This window comes from Perna viridis, chromosome 1 (genome assembly GCF_037379345.1).
Source record: "Perna viridis isolate PV_CMFRI_1.1 ecotype Kerala chromosome 1, ASM3737934v1, whole genome shotgun sequence".
NCBI lineage: Eukaryota > Metazoa > Mollusca > Bivalvia > Mytilida > Mytilidae > Perna > Perna viridis.
Window position 1 is genome coordinate 43,420,480 of NC_142445.1, and position 19,831 is coordinate 43,440,310.

Below are 19,831 nucleotides of genomic sequence, written 5' to 3' on the forward strand. Positions count from 1 at the left end.
GTACACTCTGGAAGACCAATAGACTACTAGATTTTTCACTTTTTGTTTTTGTTTTGTGTTTTGGAACTCAGGAGTAAAATATACTTTACGAGGCATTGCATAACATGTACGTGTTATAGTCTCATGAAATTGTGTGTATCGATTTCGATTGATGTCAATGGTTTTCCTAAAAGTACTTCAAGATCTGAAGATTTTTAAAATAAAACATAAAGTAAGCCTTATTATTTTCTTTTCAAAATAAACTCTTGTAGTTAAAAAAAAGACTGATTTTTCATAGGTTTGCTTTAAAATAAGTCTCATGATTACACCCAGATTCACTTCACAGGGTCTGTCAATTAAAACGTGTCATGTCTGTAGTAATTGACCGGGCTAAAAATCATTCATAAATATATATTTAACTCATATATTTATTCAGATCTAAAACTTTATCGTAAATATGTCCACAGTAAGGCAAGTTAACTCCAAAGTCTATCTTCCTCCACATAAGACCTAAAACAAAGAATATTAGTTTAATCAATAAAGAGTAGGAAAGTCTTTATAACATAGGAAAAAATTCAATGACCAGATAAGTCAGAAGTTTCGTGCCGCATCACAATCAGTCCAAAAAAGATGATCAATTATACTTCAACTCAACAATGCGTATTCATCTTATTCAACCAATTGGATTTATTAACAATACCTTTAAATTCAATGTGAACATATCAAATGGTATTATGCTATAATTTGATTTGCAAAATTATCAGTAGTACTATATGATTTGGCACTTAAAACATTTTGTTGAATAGCAAAAATATATAATATCCATACAAATATGAATAATATAACTATAACGTCATAATTTTCACATTAATTGTTCAAAGTAATTCACTAACAACCACTAAGACAGACAACTCTGTCTAAGCTGAAAGTAACAATCACCACATAAACAATGGGGGTGTTTGTAAACACACAAAAATATATTGATATTTACTGATGGTTTTAAAACGACCAAATTTAATAGTAACACATTTCTACACAGTTAAGAAGTCACAGATATTGACACGAAAGTAATATTATACGAAGATATTCAATGATATTCCTAAATTTCTTTTCTGACAAAATTTGTCGCTGGAACTCTCCGTTACTCCCCATTATAAGCAAAATTTCAATTTTTGATTTCGGTAATTAATATACGTCATTGTACAGCTATTAAAAATAAATAATTAAAATTTATAGGCACATACAAATTTTTGCTCTCGAAATGAGTCTGATATATGCATGGAGTTAAGAGAAATCACACTTTTATCTCGCTATTCTTTACCTGAATTAGTCGAATCACCATCTTGGTATACTTAGTTGCACAAATCTGTATGTTTTGTTGATAGTCAATGTCAAAGCATAACATAGGAATATGTAGCGATTAACCTTTTAAAAAGCGCTTATGTGATAATTAAACACTAAAAAAAATGTAATTACAATATAAAAACAAAGTACTGTAATAGATACGAAAAATATTTACCGGGTTTAGATAAGGGGCGCCGAATGGGACTTTTGTGGTTTTGTACTCAAAATTCAATTTTGTACAGAAAAAAGTGAATTTCGTTCAACAAAAATGAGTTCAGACTAACAAAATTTACAACATACTACAAATTTAAATTTTGTAATGCAAAGTAATCTGCCAGTGGACGAGTTACTTTTTGTATTTTGTAACCTAATTTGAATATTGGGTAACAAAAGTCAATTTTGTATGCAAATTAGTTTAGTTTAGTTCTGTGAACTAATTTGCATACAAAACTGAGAAATATTATGACAAAATTAAATTTTGTCACAAAATTCAACTTTGTGTTTACAAAATTGAATTCTGCCATAACAAAATCACTTTTGCATGCAATTTTACACAAATTCACTTCTGTGTCACATAAGTCAGTTTTGTGAGACAAAAGTCTATTTTGTGTTACAAAGGTCAATTTTGTATGCAAATTATTTTACAGAATCCTTTAGGTATGCAAATGAATTCTCTCGTCACGATTTTGTAAGTATACTCGATCGGTATAGAAATTTCACGTATTTTTATAAGTGTATTTTTTATCTAAAACAATGCGACAAAAATGACCAGCCCGTGATAGAACAATGATAAAATGGAGTTTCCGTGATTTATTTCTTATTTCTTAAGTATTACGGTTACAGATCACCAATTCAACCAATGAGCATTTGGAACGTACGCAAAAATAGTCCTACACAGAAATTACCCCTGTTCCTCATAGTGCTGTGAAAAAAGTTCTCATCTTATTTAAAAAATTTAAACAGTTTCTGAAAGGAAAAACATTTCTGTACATTTTATAGGTGCATTTTGCTTCTTGTGATGTGAAGCCTAATCTCCATAATGATTTTTAAATATACCCCTATCTTGTGAAAACACTGGGATTTCCCATGCTATTTATAGACCCTTCACTTCCGGTGACCAGTACTGCACTGCAAGTCTGCTAACCCCACATGCCATTCTGAGGATTGTGAGCTGACATATGTAGAATCATGCTGATATATAGTCATCTGCAGGTTAAAGTTAAGGTAAAGTCCAGAGAAGCCATTGAATATTGTGAAATTAGCATAGAAGCCTATGGGAAGTGGAATTAGTGGTTTTTAGCCTTACTATCCTGAGGATATATACATATTCAGTTTGTATCGATCCGAATTAACTTATTTGACAAAAACAGCACTGAAATCGGTGATCATTCTTATACATTAATGAGATTTCAGGTTAAACTTTTTACATTCATTAAAACTAAGACAAGAGGCTCCCAGGAACCTGAATCTCTCACCTGGTCAAATTTTTACCTTTCAATGGCAATAATTGTAACAAGGAGTTATCCGTCAATTTTGACTCCAAGAAGACTTTAGTAGGACTTACCATAAGGATCATTTCATCAATAGAAAGTTCCATTCTAACTATTAGAGTTTTCAAGATATTGGCTGAAAACTGCTAAAATGTATTTTTTTTGCATTTCAAGGGCAATAACCCTTACACGGAGTCGTCTGACAATTTTGATCCCTATAGACTTTTGTAGGCCTTATAATAAAGATCATTTCAGCAATTGAAAGATATTGGCTAAGCCTAACATTTTTGGAGATATATGCAAAAAACTTCTGTCTGACCCCTATGTTCTATTTTAACTAACGACGGTCATGTTTTTTAACCGATCAAAAATTATTTTGTTAAGGATACCCTAAAAACAAAAATGCCAACTTTCATTGAATTCTGTACAGTAGTTTCTGAGGAAAAGATTTTTTAAAGTAATAACAACAAATCCAGCAAAAAAACACCCAAAAAGGGCAGTAACTCCAATATGGGTCAACATATTTTCACCAAAATTTGACCACAGATAAATCTCATCATGCTAATTACTTTAACTTGTTGTCAAAATTTGGTTAAACTAAGGGTTTTGGAGATATATGCAAAACTTTGCTGTCTGACCCCTATGTTCTATTTTTAATAACGACGGCCATGTTTTCTAAGTGATCAAAAATCCAAACGGTCATTTTGTTGTAGGATACTCTAAGGAATAATCATATAAAGTTTCATCTAAATCTATTCAGTAGTTTCAGATGAGATGTTTGAAGAAATTGTTAACGACGACGACGGACGCCAAGTGATATGTGATGTTAAAATGTAGTAGTAAACTAAATTTTATAACCTTCCGCTGCCGAAAAAAATAAATTATCGTAATTTGACACTAGAATTACGATAATTTAGTCAGAGCAGACAGATTTGCAATAGCTGTCTCTCTATTTGTTATACATTCTATCTGTTCTTACTATTTCTGATAATTATCAGAGATCAAATGGACAGAAAAAAAATCACACGAAATGTGTAAGGACTTAACCAATAAAATTACAAAGTATCGGTCAAAACTTAACATCATATCTTTTCCTATGAATATGTTTACTACTAAATTTGACCAATATATTTATGCCATGTTATGTCTTCATAAAAACTGGAACTTTGCACCTTAATAGTGTATAACTACTTGAACGTTTATCATGTGATAATTGCATGATCAACAGTTTATATAACACTTAAAGGAGAAGACTATATTATTGTGTAAGTCATAAATATCGAAACTAATCTATTAAATATTCATGAAAATTAAATTGAAACAAAATAATTTCTTTTTCTTAACTAATTAATCGAGATTTATAATTAGAAAATTTGATTCCAGATGAAAGTACTTTAAGTAAAAAATTAATCAATTATCATATAAAAAAACTCCTTTATATGACTTTTATGAGTGACGTGGAATTGAAATATGAAAATAACTCTGCATTTGCTCTATATAATTGTATGCAATTTAATACCAGTTATTACTTGTGCACATAATTTGAAAGTATTAGTATTAGTATTTAAATAGACTATCTTTATTTTATTTTTTGTGCTCACTTAGCATAATATTGTATTATGCGTGAGTCATCTCAGATTTCATAAGGTATGAATACCTTTTTGTCTTTAAAGAATTTTTATACATCCGTTGAATGAACGGTATTACAAAAAGCAGACAAAAATGAGGTAAATATTTAGTTTGTAAATTGCATAAGTTAAAGCAAATTATAGAATGCATATGATTTTGTTTATAAAATAAATTCTAAAGTGAATTTTCGGTGTTCTTATTGTTGTAATCTAATTATGCACGGTAAACTATTATTTTCATTAGTATATATGCAAATCTTATGTGGAAAATAATACAACACGAAGATAACTTTACATTAGATTAAAAGGGGTATGGGCTGTGTTTTACATGTTTGCAGCTAGTACTGAATAGGTTAAAATTTTTGAACAACTTGGTGTTATATAAAACACTATGAGTGGACTAAATTGTTAGTTACTGCTTTTCTAGTCGTGGTTCAGAACCAATGTTTCAAAAATCCTCATCCATGTCTGGTCAGACCGGCAAACGGATTCTAAAACCCCATAAAACCAAGGGTAAGAGAGGACCACGCTACAGCTCTAATATATTTGCTATGTTCGAGGAATCACAGATTCAGGAGTTCAAAGAGGCCTTCAATATGATTGACCAGAATCGCGATGGTCTTATTGACAAGGAAGACCTTGGTGATATGCTAGCGTCATTAGGTGAGTTGTCTGTATACGAAAGTAGCTTAGTATTTCAAGTCCGTTGGCAGTCTCATCGGTTATACTGCGTAAAACATTCGAAAAAACTTTCTATAAACAAAACATAACGAACTGTTAACATAGGGAGATCACGCAACAGTGCATGAGCCATTTTTTTTTTGTCATACAATAGTATACTGTTGAATAAAGATATATGTACATTTGTATATGAATACCTTTTATGAAATCATCAAATTCTTCAAGGTAAAAACCCGACTGACCACTACCTGGAGGAAATGATGAACTGTGCACCAGGCCCTATTAACTTTACCATGTTCTTAACTATGTTTGGGCAGAAACTCCAGGGAACGGACCCCGAAGACGTGATCAGGAATGCATTTGCCTGCTTCGATGTTAGTGGATCAGGTAAAAAAGCTATTGTTAGTGGATCTGGTAAAAAAGCTATGAGTATCACCATGTATGGATCAACGAAATTAGCGAGCAACGTTTCTCTTTTCCTTTTTATTGTGTATTTTTTTTCTTTTTTTATATTTTTTAATTTTCTGTATCATTTACTTTAGATGTGCCTAAATTGCACATGAGCGTTTTTATTATTTTTTTTTATTTATTTTTTTTTCGTTTATCATAATTTTTCTTTTGATAAGTTCCTAAAGAAGTGGACATTTGAAAAATAAAAGATGCACATCTATATTCTATTTTGTATCAACAATTTACCAAACAGTAATGGGAAAGTTTTTTCTTTTATTAAATTCTTGTATATAAGAACAAGTTTTTAATTAACAAGATTGATTGTTCAATTGTGTTTTTTTTCTCTCTTTATTTTAATGTCGCAAATGGATAATCAAGCGTAAAAAAATAATCAGAAACTCGAAAGACAATAATCATATCACACACAACATGTAGAAACAAGAGATACACACTGATGTATTTATGTGTTTACGTGCTGTACTAAATATAGGTCGTGCTGCAAGGTCTTCATTTTGAAAATAAACACCCAAAACCTATAAACGATTTTTTTTTTCAGTACTTCATGCACACAAATCATTTTTGGATTTAGAATGTACAAATGTATTTTGTACTAATGCTGCTGATGAGCTATACTCTTTAAAACATGCGCACAACATATCGAACTAAAGATCCCCAAGGCATTCACCAGCTCAGTAGGCAGACTTGTATGTTCCCGAATTTATCATAGCTCATTAAACGAAAATTGTATTATTACGAATTTAAAAAGCCATAAACAATGAAGTTTCATTTCTTGTACTGCACTTAATAGAATTTGAATCGCACTTTGTAGATTTTTTTCATACTAAATTTGACTTCCCATTTGAATTTTTGAGGGATTTTGGGAACTTCTTGCACAATTTACTTTTGGATTTAGATCATCCTAGATATATATCCCTATGTATTTGGTTCTTATACTGCTGATGGAATTGTGGTATTTTTCATTGATTGCTATTTATCTTCTGTATACTTCCCCAAATTAAATAGTCCGGGTGTCAAAAGAATAGGCCTGCAGCAGCGCTAAGCTTGTCGTAAAAGGAGACTAAATAGTGAAAGATGCCACGTTTCTTGCATATTAAAAAAAACCCTACTGTGGTATTCTCCCGGAGTAGGAACCATAGGGCTCCGCCGTAGGAGGCTAAATTGTCCCGCCCTACCCACCTCTCCCTATTTCTAGTGGCAATCAAAATTTGTCGACCTTGTGTCCCATCCTTTTTTTTTTCATTTCATCATCATTTCATGTTCATTTTATCATCCATTTCATGTTCATCGCCTGAATGTAGCTGAAATATTGCTGCTCGGGCTTTAAACCCAACGATAAGTACCTGAAATGAATTAATACTTAAATTTTACGAACAAATAATACCATATATTTTGATAATTCAATTTCGAATGTATTCTAACCATATTGTAAGGTGATTAATGTAAATTGATATGACATGGATTTCAGGTTTAATTGATGAACATGAACTAAGGGAGCTGCTTACGACAATGGGAGAACGTCTCACACAAGACGAAGTAAGTTTCAAAAGAAGCATAAAAAAATCACCAAAACAACAATATAAAACAATCATTATAATCACTTTCATAATCATCTAACTATTAAAAACTTCTGAAAAGCATCCGTGATTTTGATATCTTTACGAGTTTTTTTTTCAAATTGATAATACAATGTAAAAATGCGAAACCGATTTATCTCGGTTCCTATGTTCGCTTGATTGAGTTCATGCTGCAATTGATTGGTTTAAACATATTTTATTACTTATTAAGTAATGAATCTGACACAAGTTATACCAACTTATATAGTTTTCTCCAATATGATATATTTAACAATAATACGAGCATGACAGACATGTACAAGTTCATAAACATTTTATCAACAGAAGAATGCATGGAAAATAAAACGAAATGCATCCATATATAGATGTTTCTTCCGATGACGACGATGATGGTGACGGTGACGATGCGATTGATTCAGGTGATAGCAACAAAATTCTATAGTTGTCAATGGTTAATATATTACAGGTAGATGAAATATTACGGGAGGCACCATGTTATGGAGGAAAGTTTGATTATGTTGCCTTCTCTAAAATGCTTAAACATGGTAAACCAAGCAAGAACACATAGATATTCAAAAAAAAAGAGCTGGAATATGGAAATGATATGGCATGAAAAATAGAATATTCTAAATCGTTCTTTATGTGTGATACTATACACCAATTTGCATCGTATCATTTTTAATTGTATTAAGAGTCATTATCTTTAAAAATCAAGTAATGGCAGATACCTCTGTCGTCTGGACATGTTATGTCATGTCGTGATTTATTTTGCGCATTCTGTATGTACCATATAGCAAAATAATTGATCACCTCACCCTTTTCCGAGAGTCGCTTTTCAGGGCAACTGTTAATTCCATATCTGGACCTAAAATGATACTCAGAAAATGCATGTAAATCTGCTCATAGAAATTTTGTTGAAATTTGCTTCAGCTTTGAACAAATTATCACATTTTTTTCATTTGTTTACCTTCAAAAGTAATATGACTTAGTGTATAGAGTAAATATTGCTGTATACTTTTTTTTTTATTTCGTCCCAAAGAACCCGTCTTCAGCCAACTGTGTAGGACACTTTTCTTCTCTACGACAGAGTCACTGTTATATATTTTTTGGTTTTTTTAATTTCGATAAACGTGCGCGTTCTACAGAAAGTTGATGTATTCAATCAATCTCATATTTCATAGAGATATGTTTTGCCGTCAAGGACAAATATGTCATTTCAAAGGTGAGGCATTTGCCTCTTTTGCCTCCATTGCGCCACTGCCATGTTATTCACATTAAGGTATACAAATTGTAAAAAAAACGAATATGGTGAAACGCAACATAACCAAAAGCCAAAATAGTAAATTATACTTTCAGAAATCACCGGAAGGTCTTCAACAAGCATAAACACACCTTTAGGTAACTATGACATCAAAAACCAAAAACCATTTTTAATCACAGTTGTTTATATTTAAAAGTTTTAAAAATAAAACATACTTTTTTCTACACGTGATTTTCTTTGTCCAGTAGAATCAATTTACATTGAACTTGAGCTTTAAATAACCCAATCAAATGACGGAACTTTTTTTATAAAAGTGAATATATAAGTATTAGGAGTACCCACACAACTTTATATCGCTGTACTAGTGTAGTGTCAAAATTATATAGAAGAAGGTAAGTATTTTGTTACAGCTATCGAAAACCAGCTTTAGTTTCTCAGTTATATTTTCCTGCGTTTATGAAATGTGAATACATCTTATTCATACGGAGCTCTTTTCATATATTTATTCTTCCTCTATCTACATTCGAATGATTTTTTTTAAATGTATTATAGGGACATCTATGTGAGAAATGGTCTGGTGGGCCCAAATTATGATTTAGTTTTTCTATTATATTTTCCTGCTATCGAATGGCTCAATTCAAATTTCATTTTAATTTTGGACAAAGGGAATATTTAACAATTTTATGTCATAGCAACTTGATATTTAGGCCCCATACTGCATTGACTAAATTCAGATCTTATTTAATGGAATTCACTTCCTGCCCACTAAAATGTGCATAGTTTCAAGCCTTTATGATAAAAATGACAACTTCGTCTGTGTTCGTTTACGATGCAAACTGATATTTTCCATGAGTTTCTGTGCAAAGTTTGAATAGATACAAAAATAACCCTTGTTATTTTACAAATTTTGAAATGCTGTACACGTGTTTCAAAGAGAAATCGATCATCGGCAGCATTAGAACCATATACATAGGAAAATCTGACTTAAAGAAAATAAGTAGTATAAAAGATTCGAAGTGCTCAAAACAAAAATAATACCGAATTAGGGAGCCACACCCAGGAGATAAAAACCTAGTATGTACACGTAGATCAGATCACATATATATAAGAAGAAATAAGTTCTTGCATATAAAGGAATAACGAGTAATCTAAAATTGAGAAGTGTTTAGATGTTCCATTCAGCTGGAACATCTTATGTTTGAACACTAGAACACATATATATAATGAGAATAGGTATGTCAAAGAGACAACAACCCAACCGTGATGAAAATATCAGCCCTAGGCCACCCATTGGTCTTCAATTAACGAGAGGAAATCCTCATACCTCAGGGCAGGCTGCAGCTGGCCCATAAACATCATTATACACGGTACAGCGAATGAGTTGCACCGATATACTTGATATATAATGTTTCCTCAAGTTCCCTCAGGTTTATCAATACTGGAGTGATTTAGGTGTGGAAAATCTTATTTTAAGGTGCATCATTACCTTTCAACAAATATGGCCCAAATTTCACCACTAATTTTCTTCTGACTACAGACAAACCTGCGTATATAGAAATGAAAAAAAGATGCGTCAAGTTTGTGTAAAATTAAATCAAAGACTTTTGCTGGGTTATTTTTTTTGTAAATTCTGCAGAGAGTGCAAAAATAAACAAGCACGTGAGATTCACTTGATTTAGGTTACAGACCACCAATTCAACCAATGAGCATTTGGAACGTACGCAAAAATAGTCCTACGCAGAAATTACCCCTGTTCCTCATAGTGCTGTGAAAAAAGTTCTCATCTTATTTAAAAAATTTAAACAGTTTCTGAAAGGAAAAACATTTCTGTACATTTTATAGGTGCATTTTGCTTCTTGTGATGTGAAGCCTAATCTCCATAATGATTTTTAAATATACCCCTATCTTGTGAAAACACTGGGATTTCCCATGCTATTTATAGACCCTTCACTTCCGGTGACCAGTACTGCACTGCAAGTCTGCTAACCCCACATGCCATTCTGAGGATTGTGAGCTGACATATGTAGAATCATGCTGATATATAGTCCTCTGCAGGTTAAAGTTAAGGTAAAGTCCAGAGAAGCCATTGAATATTGTGAAATTAGCATAGAAGCCTATGGGAATTGGAATTAGTGGTTTTTAGCCTTGATATGGTCCACTCATTTACGAAATTCAAATCACATATTGTGTATAGGTGGTTATTATCCTTCTGTTGACCTGCATGTTAATGTGAATAGAGTTTACCTTTAATACCTAGGGAACATCTCAAAACATTCTACAGGCTTATTTCATTTTTGCCCTCGCGGTAGAATTGATGAAATTAAAACAGGAAAAGTCAGTCCAGTTTTTGACACAGTTTTACATAAAATGCATGCAACTTTCTAATATCTAGGGGATGCCGTGCCTTAAAATTCCTCTAGATACACAGTTCTGTCTCTAGTCAGACGGAAATTAGTGTTGAAACTGAGGCCATATTTGTTGAAAGGTAATGATGAACCTTAATGCGCCCGAAACACATACCTTAATTTCATATAATTTATTTGAGAAATTTCGTTTTTTTCTAGAATGGTAAAAATGTAAATAAAATCAATAATTTTCATTCTGTGCATTTAAGTAGTGTAGTCATAATAGCACTTTTAATTGGGCATTTATTCGCTAACTCATTGTATACAACTAATATTTTGATTATGATCTTCCTACATATTAGATTTTAATGCTGCTGATGAGAGGTTACTCCTTTAAATACGTGTACAGCATACTTTTCTTTCTATACAACGAAGTACATTGACCCCAAAGTATAACCCCAAAGTATAACCCCAAAAGGAAAATCTAAGCGCCTAGATTGATCAGATATGCTGGGTACATCATTATCTTAATTATGAATGCCAAAAGTATGAGTTTTACAGTGTCGATGTGCTTTGAATGAGAATTCTGTTTGATATTGAGACCAGTTTTCTAGGTGTAGGGGATAATATTTTCAACATTTTTTTAAAATTGTTTCCTGAAAATTAGTTTTTCGTGATTTCTTCATGTAGACAATAAGATTATCTATCGAATAATACCATAATTTAAACGTTTTAGCTGAGCAATAACTCGTAGAGCCGAAATTATACGACCTTTTACAGAGAAATCGAAAATCCGAAGAAAATGGCCACAAGTCATCAAAATAAGCCATTTTTTACGGAAGCGTAAATACTCTAGGGGTTTTGAATTGAAAAATATGCCAATTTAAGCGATTTTTCGGTGGGGTAGGGGTTCATTTTTTTTTAAAATTACTCCAAAAACTTGTTACTGCAACTTTCTTGACACTATTGTAAAGCTGAGACATTGGGCCACATGTTTATACCTATATATGTTAATATATTTCGCTGTGTAGAAAGAAGAAGTTCGAAGAATAAAAAAAACGTAAAAATATAGAAATTTGCCTCAACGATGTATAAAAATAGCCAAAAAATACAAAAATGCTTCAGTATATTTTTTAGCGACAAAATAATCGTAAATGGGAGGTATAAGAGTTATCAAATTTTCTTATCATATTTTGGTTGATGAGTTGTGGGGAGTGCAAGGTGGACCCACCCAGCCCATGGACTAAAACATCTATTGAATAAAACAGGTTAGATTGTGAGGAGGTGATATAAGATTTTGAAAAAAAGTTGTAGGAAGCCTTTAGATTTTCAATTGACTATTTTTAAAATGTAAAATGTATTCTCGCGTTCATTTCTAGTAAGCACTTCGTTTTAGTGCTATTTCTAAAATATAAATACAGGCCTTTAACTTTGTTTCTATTTTTTTAAAGATTGACATGGTATGTATTGATTCAGTAGAGCAATCAGTACAGGAACAAATATGGGTACGTTTTGAAAACTGACCGAAATACTACATGACTGAATTTAGTGTTATTATTTTGATGGTATTTAAAAGGCGCTTCCATTAAAGTCTGTTGTAGAAGTTTTTTCTTAGTGCAATTTCCGAAAATTCGAGGTTAAAGTTACAAATTTTGTTCATTTACGTCATTTTCCAAGGACATTCCTGCAAAGTGTTAAATAGTCAAATATCATATTTTGTCTCTTTCATTGTCAAACTATGAACTCTCCTGGAAGACCAAAGGAGAGCATAAATTTAAAAAATAAATGCAAAACCATAGATTGTTTGCTTTGAATTGTAAACAATTGTACATTTGTATTTTTTTTTGTCGAAAATTCGAATGAAATCCTTCAAAATACAAAGCCACAAGTGTGTGTAAAAAATACCTGCGTTTACACTTATTGAAGACCTTTTGGTGATCTCTGTAAGTATTTACTATTTTTATGAAGGAGTTATGATGGTACATTTGTTGCATTTCATCATATCTGTCACTTTTTTTCTTATCTTACAACATCTTAAACCAAAATTACAAATTTTGTCGTTATCTTCAATTGATGGCAATTGTTTGAATGTAAACTATATTGATTTTGGTAGACAAATTCAAAGGTGAATATCAAAGTATACAAAGACTTTAGGACAGATTTTTCTTTCCAAAATTAACTAAATTGGAATAAATATATCACTTATCATTACAATATCGTATGTAAATACTTTTAGGCAGCTAAATTTTTTTGTTGAAATCTATTACATATGAAATATTAAACCTACGTGTATTTATGTAAAATTATTGAGAAAAAAAACATTTTCAAAGGGGCGTTTTCAAGTTGCATTTTTTTTTGTAAACCTCTCCCCAAAAAATTCTTGTGGTGAAAATTCTGTGTCTGTCGGTCATCTCTTGAAATGGCACTCAATGTCAAATTGATGTAGTATCAGTACAACTCAATGCAACTAAGAATGATAAAATAGTGGTATTTAGAATGGAATATACCAATTTTAATTTATCAAACTTAGTTATGATATCTTTGGTACATTTACCTCTTTAAGAAATATTGCACTCGAATGAAACTCTTGGTAAAATTATACTTTTGATTTCATTGCCACATATGATACTTTTTAGAAATTAATTTCCAATATAAAATAAAACGAATAGTACCACAAGGTTGTATCGTGTCACCAATATGTTGCCTATCTATACCTTTACGAAATAAAACTACAAAGGAAAACATAACAAAATCAATATAATAAGGAGCCCTTTATGATAAGCTTGGCATATAAAGAAACAACGCCAACGGTTGCTCAGAATCGACTAACAAACTTACCACCAGTTAAAATAGTACTCTGCGGAATGACCAAATCATTAGGGTTGAAGACAGTATATACCTAGGCTTGTAAAGTTAGATTTAACCACAAAGCCATGCATAGCAAATACGCGATTGGAGCGACAAAATATTCTATAATGATTATCCCTTTGTTATGAACAATGAAGGGAACATATTGTAAAATAAATGGATTTTATTAACTTGTAGTTAAAGAATAAAGCAAGTGAAGTGAATATACATTTAAATCCAAGTATCTGAAAATGTCATCCATGGTTAACGAAGTTAAAATTACTGACTGGATGAATGTATAATTAAAATGGGATATCTATTTATTTCTAATAAAGAGTAATCAAGGGAACCAAGGTTATAGCGGTAATCAAAAGAATGTAATCCAGGGACAAAGACCAGACATGGAAAACAGACATACACAACAAAGAACATAAAGTAACTAAAATCATACATACAAAGTAACAAAAGTAAATGAGCAACTCGGACTCCACTAAAACTGGGAGCATGGACCAGGTGCACCGGTAGGGTAAGCGTCCTCTGCTTTTCTAGAAACACCCGCCGAGTTGCTCATACAAAATCAAGACCGGGGTAGACAAACGAGGAAAGGAAAACTATAACCCGTTGAATAAATCAGTTTTCATGGTGCTGATGGATACACCAGAAAAGTGCCAAAATTATTTTGGAACCAATAATACAACCATATTTTACATAGCTACAACATGAACATTGAAAAAAGGGAATGCTATGGTAAAGTCTTGGACCGACGATAAAGATAGTTAATACAGAGTAGGAAGAGATTAGAGATCGACACCAAATGTACTAAGGACTAATGAATGTGTAAATGAATGACTTGGCTAAAATAAATTCAAATCTGTCTCTTTTGAAAATTATACCAAAAACTGTATGGAGAACATAAACCGAGTTGTTGAATAAACATGTAATCTAATTGTAAGATTTTGTAATCACATTTATAGGATTTCATTCAAACTTTCCATAAATGCAAAACCTAAAATTAATCAGTGCGGTAGCCACATATTTTGAAAAAGGTTGTACTTGTAAACAGTTTCATCTTTCAAAGGGGATGCACATCCAATTTTAGCTGATTTTCTCTAGAATTTTGAAATATTTTAAACAGAGAGAGGGTACACTTGCACCCATGGCACTCCCTTTGGCTACGGTCATGTTAACCACAAAATGTTGATGGTTTTTGCATTTGTTTTTACAATTTTTGAATGTCTTGGGTCTTCCAGGCAAAAGAATCAAAAAGACAAAGTATAATATTTCAAAGAGAATGACAAAATGCAAGAATTATTTTACCCTATTGAACATTTAATGTTGACCTTTGACCTCGAATTTTCAAAAATTCCATCAAGGATTTGGTACAAGCTTTAACCTTCAAAATATTACCTAATTCAGCCGTATGGTATTTTAGTCCATTAAAATTTCCTCCACTACAGGGCTGAAATATGTTCTGATCGGTAGCCATCAAAAACCAAATTATATTTTCTGCAAAAGTAGATCATGCAACAAGATATGTATATTTTGGTTAATTTCTCATTCACACTTATTTGAGGAAATCTATGAGTCTTCATTTTAATCGTAAAAGATAGTATTAAATATGATATTAAATAAATACCAGTTGTTGCAGTTATGAATATTTGCTTAATAATATATAATGTTACCATATTTACAAAAAAATTATGTTATTGTCCAAAATGAAAACAAAACTACTGAAAATTCCATCAAATATTTGATAGAGTAATCAAGGGAACCAAGGTTATGGCGGTAATTAAAAGAATGTAATCCAGGGACAAAGACCAGACATGGAAAACAAAGACACACAACAAAGAACACAAAGTAACTAAAATCATACATACATAGTATAAAGGTATTTTGACTCGAACGCTATTAAAATATTTTAAAAACTTAATATACACACAACATAAAAATCGCAAAAAAACTGTAATAAAACAATACATGCCCTACAAAATAACTCCTTTGACTATTTATTAAAATTAGTACCTTTATTCAGGATTTCTTTTTAAAAAATGAACCATATAGCACCACAAACTATCTATAGTACAAATCAATCTGCAGAGTACTTTTCGGAATGCTATTTGTACATGTATACAACTACAAATAAACTATTACGAATTGAGGTCCATTAAAAGCGAGTTTGACTAAATGCATCGTTCAATCTTCAATGCATAATTATTTATATGAAACAACGTAACGTCGACCGTAACGTTAAAGGATGGGAAATATTATTACTAATTTATTCAAACTTAATGGGTAATTTAAAATATAGGGAACTTTTCACAACACTCTAGGGGCCTCAAAATGCTTGAAATTTACTACATCTGAAAGTGAGGCAATTATAATGCAAATTTCTAGAGGGTCTACTTTAATAATTGGTCATGTTGAAACTGGTCCATTAGAAGGTCGAATTTAGCAGCTGTGGGTCTCGAATATCAGACGAAATATAAGTGGTCAATCGATTGTAAAAGGGGTATGGGCTGTGTTTTACATATTTGCGGCTAGTACTGATTAGGTTAAAATTTTTGAACAACTTGGTGTTACATAAAACACACTGAGTGGACTAAATTGTTAGTTACTGCTTTTTTGTCGTGGCTCAGAACCGATGTTTCAAAAATCCTCATCCATGTCTGGTCAGACCGGCAAACGGATTCTAAAACCCCATAAAACCAAGGGTAAGAGAGGACCACGCAACTGCTCTTATATATTTCCTGTGTCCGAGGAATCACAGATTCAGGAGTTCAAAGAGGCCTTCAAAATGATTGACCAGAATCGCGATGGTCTTATTGACGAGGAAGACCTTGGTGATATGCTAGCGTCATTAGGTGAGTTGTCTGTATGCGAAAGTAGCTTAGTATCGTAAGTCCGTTGGCAGTCTCGTCAGTTATACTGCGTAAAACATTCGAAAAAACTTTCTATAAACAAAACATAACGAACTGTTAACATAGGGAGATCACGCAACAGTGCATGAGCCATTTTTATTTTTCATACAATAGTATACTGTTATAAAGATATATGTACATTTGTATATTAATACCTTTTATGAAATCATCAAATTCTTCAAGGTAAAAACCCGGCTGACCACTACCTGGAGGAAATGATGAACTGTGCACCAGGCCCTATTAACTTTACCATGTTCTTAACTATGTTTGGGCAGAAACTCCAGGGAACGGACCCCGAAGACGTGATCAGGAATGCATTTGCTTGCTTCGATGTTAGTGGATCAGGTAAAAAAGCTATTGTTAGTAGATCTGGTAAAAAAGCTATGAGTATCACCATGGATGGATCAACGAAATTAGCGAGCACCGTTTCTCTTTTCCTTTTTATTTTGTATTATTTTTTCTTTTTTTATATTTTTTAATTTTCTGTATCATTTACTTTAGATGTGCATAAATTGCACATGAGTGTTTTTATTTTATTTTTTTTTTTCGTTTATCATAATTTTTCTTTTGATAAGTTCCTAAAGAAGTGGACATTTGAAAAATAAAAGATGCACATCTATATTCTATTTTGTATCAACAATTTACCAAACAGTAACGGGAAAGTTGTTTTCTTTTATTAAATTCTTGTATATAAGAACAAGTTTTTAATTTACAAGATTGATTATTGAATTGTGTTTTTTTTCTCTCTCTCATTATTTTAATATCGCAAATGAAAAATCAAGCGTAAAAAAATAATCAGAAACTCGGAAGACAATAATCATATCACACACAACATGTAGAAACAAGAGATACACACTGATGTATTTATGTGTTTACATGCTGTACTAAATGTAGGTCGTGCAGCAAGGTCTTCATTTTGAAAATAAACACTCAAAACCTATAAACGATTTTTTTTTCAGTACTTCATGCACACAAATCATTTTTGGATTTAGAATGTACAAATGTATTTTGTTCTAATGAGCTATACTCTTTAAAATATGCGCACAACATATCGAACTAAAGATCCCCAAGGCATTCACCAGCTCAGTAGGCAGACTTGTATGTTCCCGAATTTATCATTAAACGAAAATTGTATTATTACGAATTTAAAAAGCCATAAACAATGAAGTTTCATTTCTTGTACTGCACTTAATAGAATTTGAATCGCACTTTGTAGATTTATTTCATGCTAAATTTGACTTCCCATTTGAATTTTTGAGGGATTTTGGGAACTTCTTGCACAATTTACTTTTGGATTTAGATCATCCTAGATATATACCCCTATGTATTTGGTTCTTCGGTTCTTATACTGCTGATGGAATTGTGGTAATTTTCATTAATTGCTATTTATCTTCTGTATACTTCCCCAAATGAAATAGTCCGGGTGTCAAAAGAATAGGCCTGCAGCAGCGCTAAGCTTGTCGTAAAAGGCGACTAAATAGTGCTCAGAACCTTAGCCGGGGGCTAGGGCGCTCTGCCCACAGCAACTGGGTTGTGTGCCCCAGGTGGTGGAATGGGGTACCCCTGGCTTGTAACATGCTGGGGTTGTCAGGCTATAATACGGAAAACCTGACCGCAAACCACAGTGGTGCACCGTGTAGAGAAAGATGCCACGTTTCTTGCACATTAAAAAAAACACTACTGTGGTATTCTCCCGGAGTAGGAACCATAGGGCTCCGCCATAGGAGGCTAAATTGCCCGACCCTACCCACCTCTCCCTATTTCTAGTGGAAATCAAAATTTGTCGACCCTATTATCCTTGTGTCCTATCCTTTTTTTTTTCATTTCATCATCATTTCATGTTCATTTTATTATCCATTTCATGTTCATCGCCTGAATGTAGCTGAAATATTGCTTTAAACCCAACGATAAGTACCTGAAATGAATTAATACTTAAATTTTACGAACAAATAATACCATATAATTTGATAGTTCAATTTCGAATGTATTCTAACCATATTGTAAGGTGATTAATGTAAATTGATATGACATGGATTTCAGGTTTAATTGATGAACATGAACTAAGGGAGCTGCTTACGACAATGGGAGAACGTCTCACACAAGACGAAGTAAGTTTCAAAAGAAGCATAAAAAATCACCAAAACAACAATATAAAACAATCATTATAATCACTTTCATAATCATCTAACTATTAAAAACTTCTGAAAAGCATCCGTGATTTTGATATCCTTACGAGTTTTTTTTCAAATTGATAATACAATGTAAAAATGCGAAACCGATTTATCTCGGTTCCTATCTTCGCTTGATTGAGTTCATGTTGCAATTGATTAGTTTAAACATATTTTATTACTTATTACTTATTAAGTAATGAATCGGACACAAGTTATACCAACTTATATAGTTTTCTCCAATATGATATATTTAACAATAATACGAGCATAACAGACATGTACAAGTTTATAAACATTTTATCAACAGAAGAATGCATGGAAAATAAAACGAAATGCATCCATATATATATGTTTCTATTTAGTAAATAGTTGTCAATGGTTAATATATTACAGGTAGATGAAATATTACGGGAGGCACCATGTTATGGAGGAAAGTTTGATTATGTTGCCTTCTCTAAAATGCTTAAACATGGTAAGCCAAGCAAGAACACATAGATATTCAAGAAAAGAGCTGGAATATGGAAATGATATGGCATGAAAAATAGAATATTCTAAATCGTTCTTTATGTGTGATACTATACACCAATTTGCATCGTATCATTTTTAATTGTATTAAGAGTCATTATCTTTAAAAATCAAATAATGGCAGATACCTCTGTCGTCTGGACATGTTATGTCATGTCGTGATTTTGATTTATTTTGCGCATTCTATATGTACCATATAGCAAAATAATTGATCACCTCACCCTTTTCCGAGAGTCGCTTTTCAGGGCAACTGTTAATTCCATATCTGGACCTAAAATGATACTCAGAAAATGCATGTAAATCTGCTCATAGAAATTTTGTTGAAATTTGCTTCAGCTTTGAACAAATTATCACATTTTTTTCATTTGTTTACCTTCAAAGTAATATGACTTAGTGTATAGAGTAAATATTGCTGTATACTTTTTTTTTTTATTTCGTCCCAAAAAATCCGTCTTCAGCCAACTGTGAAGGATACTTTTCTTCTCTACGACAGAGTCACTGTTATATATATATTGTTTTTTTTTAATTTCGATAAACGTGCGCGTTCTACAGAAAGTTGATGTATTCAATCAATCTCGTATTTCATAGAGATATGTT

General features: G+C 32.0%; 2 protein-coding genes across 2 annotated transcripts; both read left to right on the plus strand.

Annotated features, from left to right (window-relative positions):
• The first annotated feature begins 4,419 nt into the window (after positions 1 to 4,419).
• Positions 4,420 to 8,652, plus strand: LOC148628880 (myosin regulatory light chain 12B-like). Its single transcript, XM_088596263.1, has 5 exons — positions 4,420 to 4,540; positions 4,869 to 5,104; positions 5,348 to 5,509; positions 7,059 to 7,126; positions 7,634 to 8,652. Exons 1-5 carry the CDS (start codon positions 4,536 to 4,538, stop codon positions 7,733 to 7,735), a joined length of 573 nt encoding a protein of 190 aa, XP_088452389.1. The 5' UTR covers positions 4,420 to 4,535; the 3' UTR covers positions 7,736 to 8,652.
• A 56-nt stretch (positions 8,653 to 8,708) lies between these two features.
• Positions 8,709 to 19,653, plus strand: LOC148628881 (myosin regulatory light chain 12B-like). The gene is made up of 6 exons (XM_088596273.1): positions 8,709 to 8,820; positions 12,225 to 12,278; positions 16,257 to 16,481; positions 16,722 to 16,883; positions 18,579 to 18,646; positions 19,103 to 19,653. Exons 2-6 carry the CDS (start codon positions 12,275 to 12,277, stop codon positions 19,202 to 19,204), a joined length of 561 nt encoding a protein of 186 aa, XP_088452399.1. The 5' UTR covers positions 8,709 to 8,820; positions 12,225 to 12,274; the 3' UTR covers positions 19,205 to 19,653.
• The last annotated feature ends 178 nt before the right edge of the window (positions 19,654 to 19,831 follow it).

What these genes read in the sequence shown, in the direction of transcription:
- LOC148628881 (XM_088596273.1), top strand. An exon ending in TGATATGCTAGCGTCATTAG is followed by an intron (nt 16,482 to 16,721) that starts GTGAGTTGTCTG and finishes AAATTCTTCAAG; the next exon opens with GTAAAAACCCGGCTGACCAC. An exon ending in AACGTCTCACACAAGACGAA is followed by an intron (nt 18,647 to 19,102) that starts GTAAGTTTCAAA and finishes AATATATTACAG; the next exon opens with GTAGATGAAATATTACGGGA.
- LOC148628880 (XM_088596263.1), top strand. An exon ending in TGATATGCTAGCGTCATTAG is followed by an intron (nt 5,105 to 5,347) that starts GTGAGTTGTCTG and finishes AAATTCTTCAAG; the next exon opens with GTAAAAACCCGACTGACCAC. An exon ending in CTTCGATGTTAGTGGATCAG is followed by an intron (nt 5,510 to 7,058) that starts GTAAAAAAGCTA and finishes CATGGATTTCAG; the next exon opens with GTTTAATTGATGAACATGAA.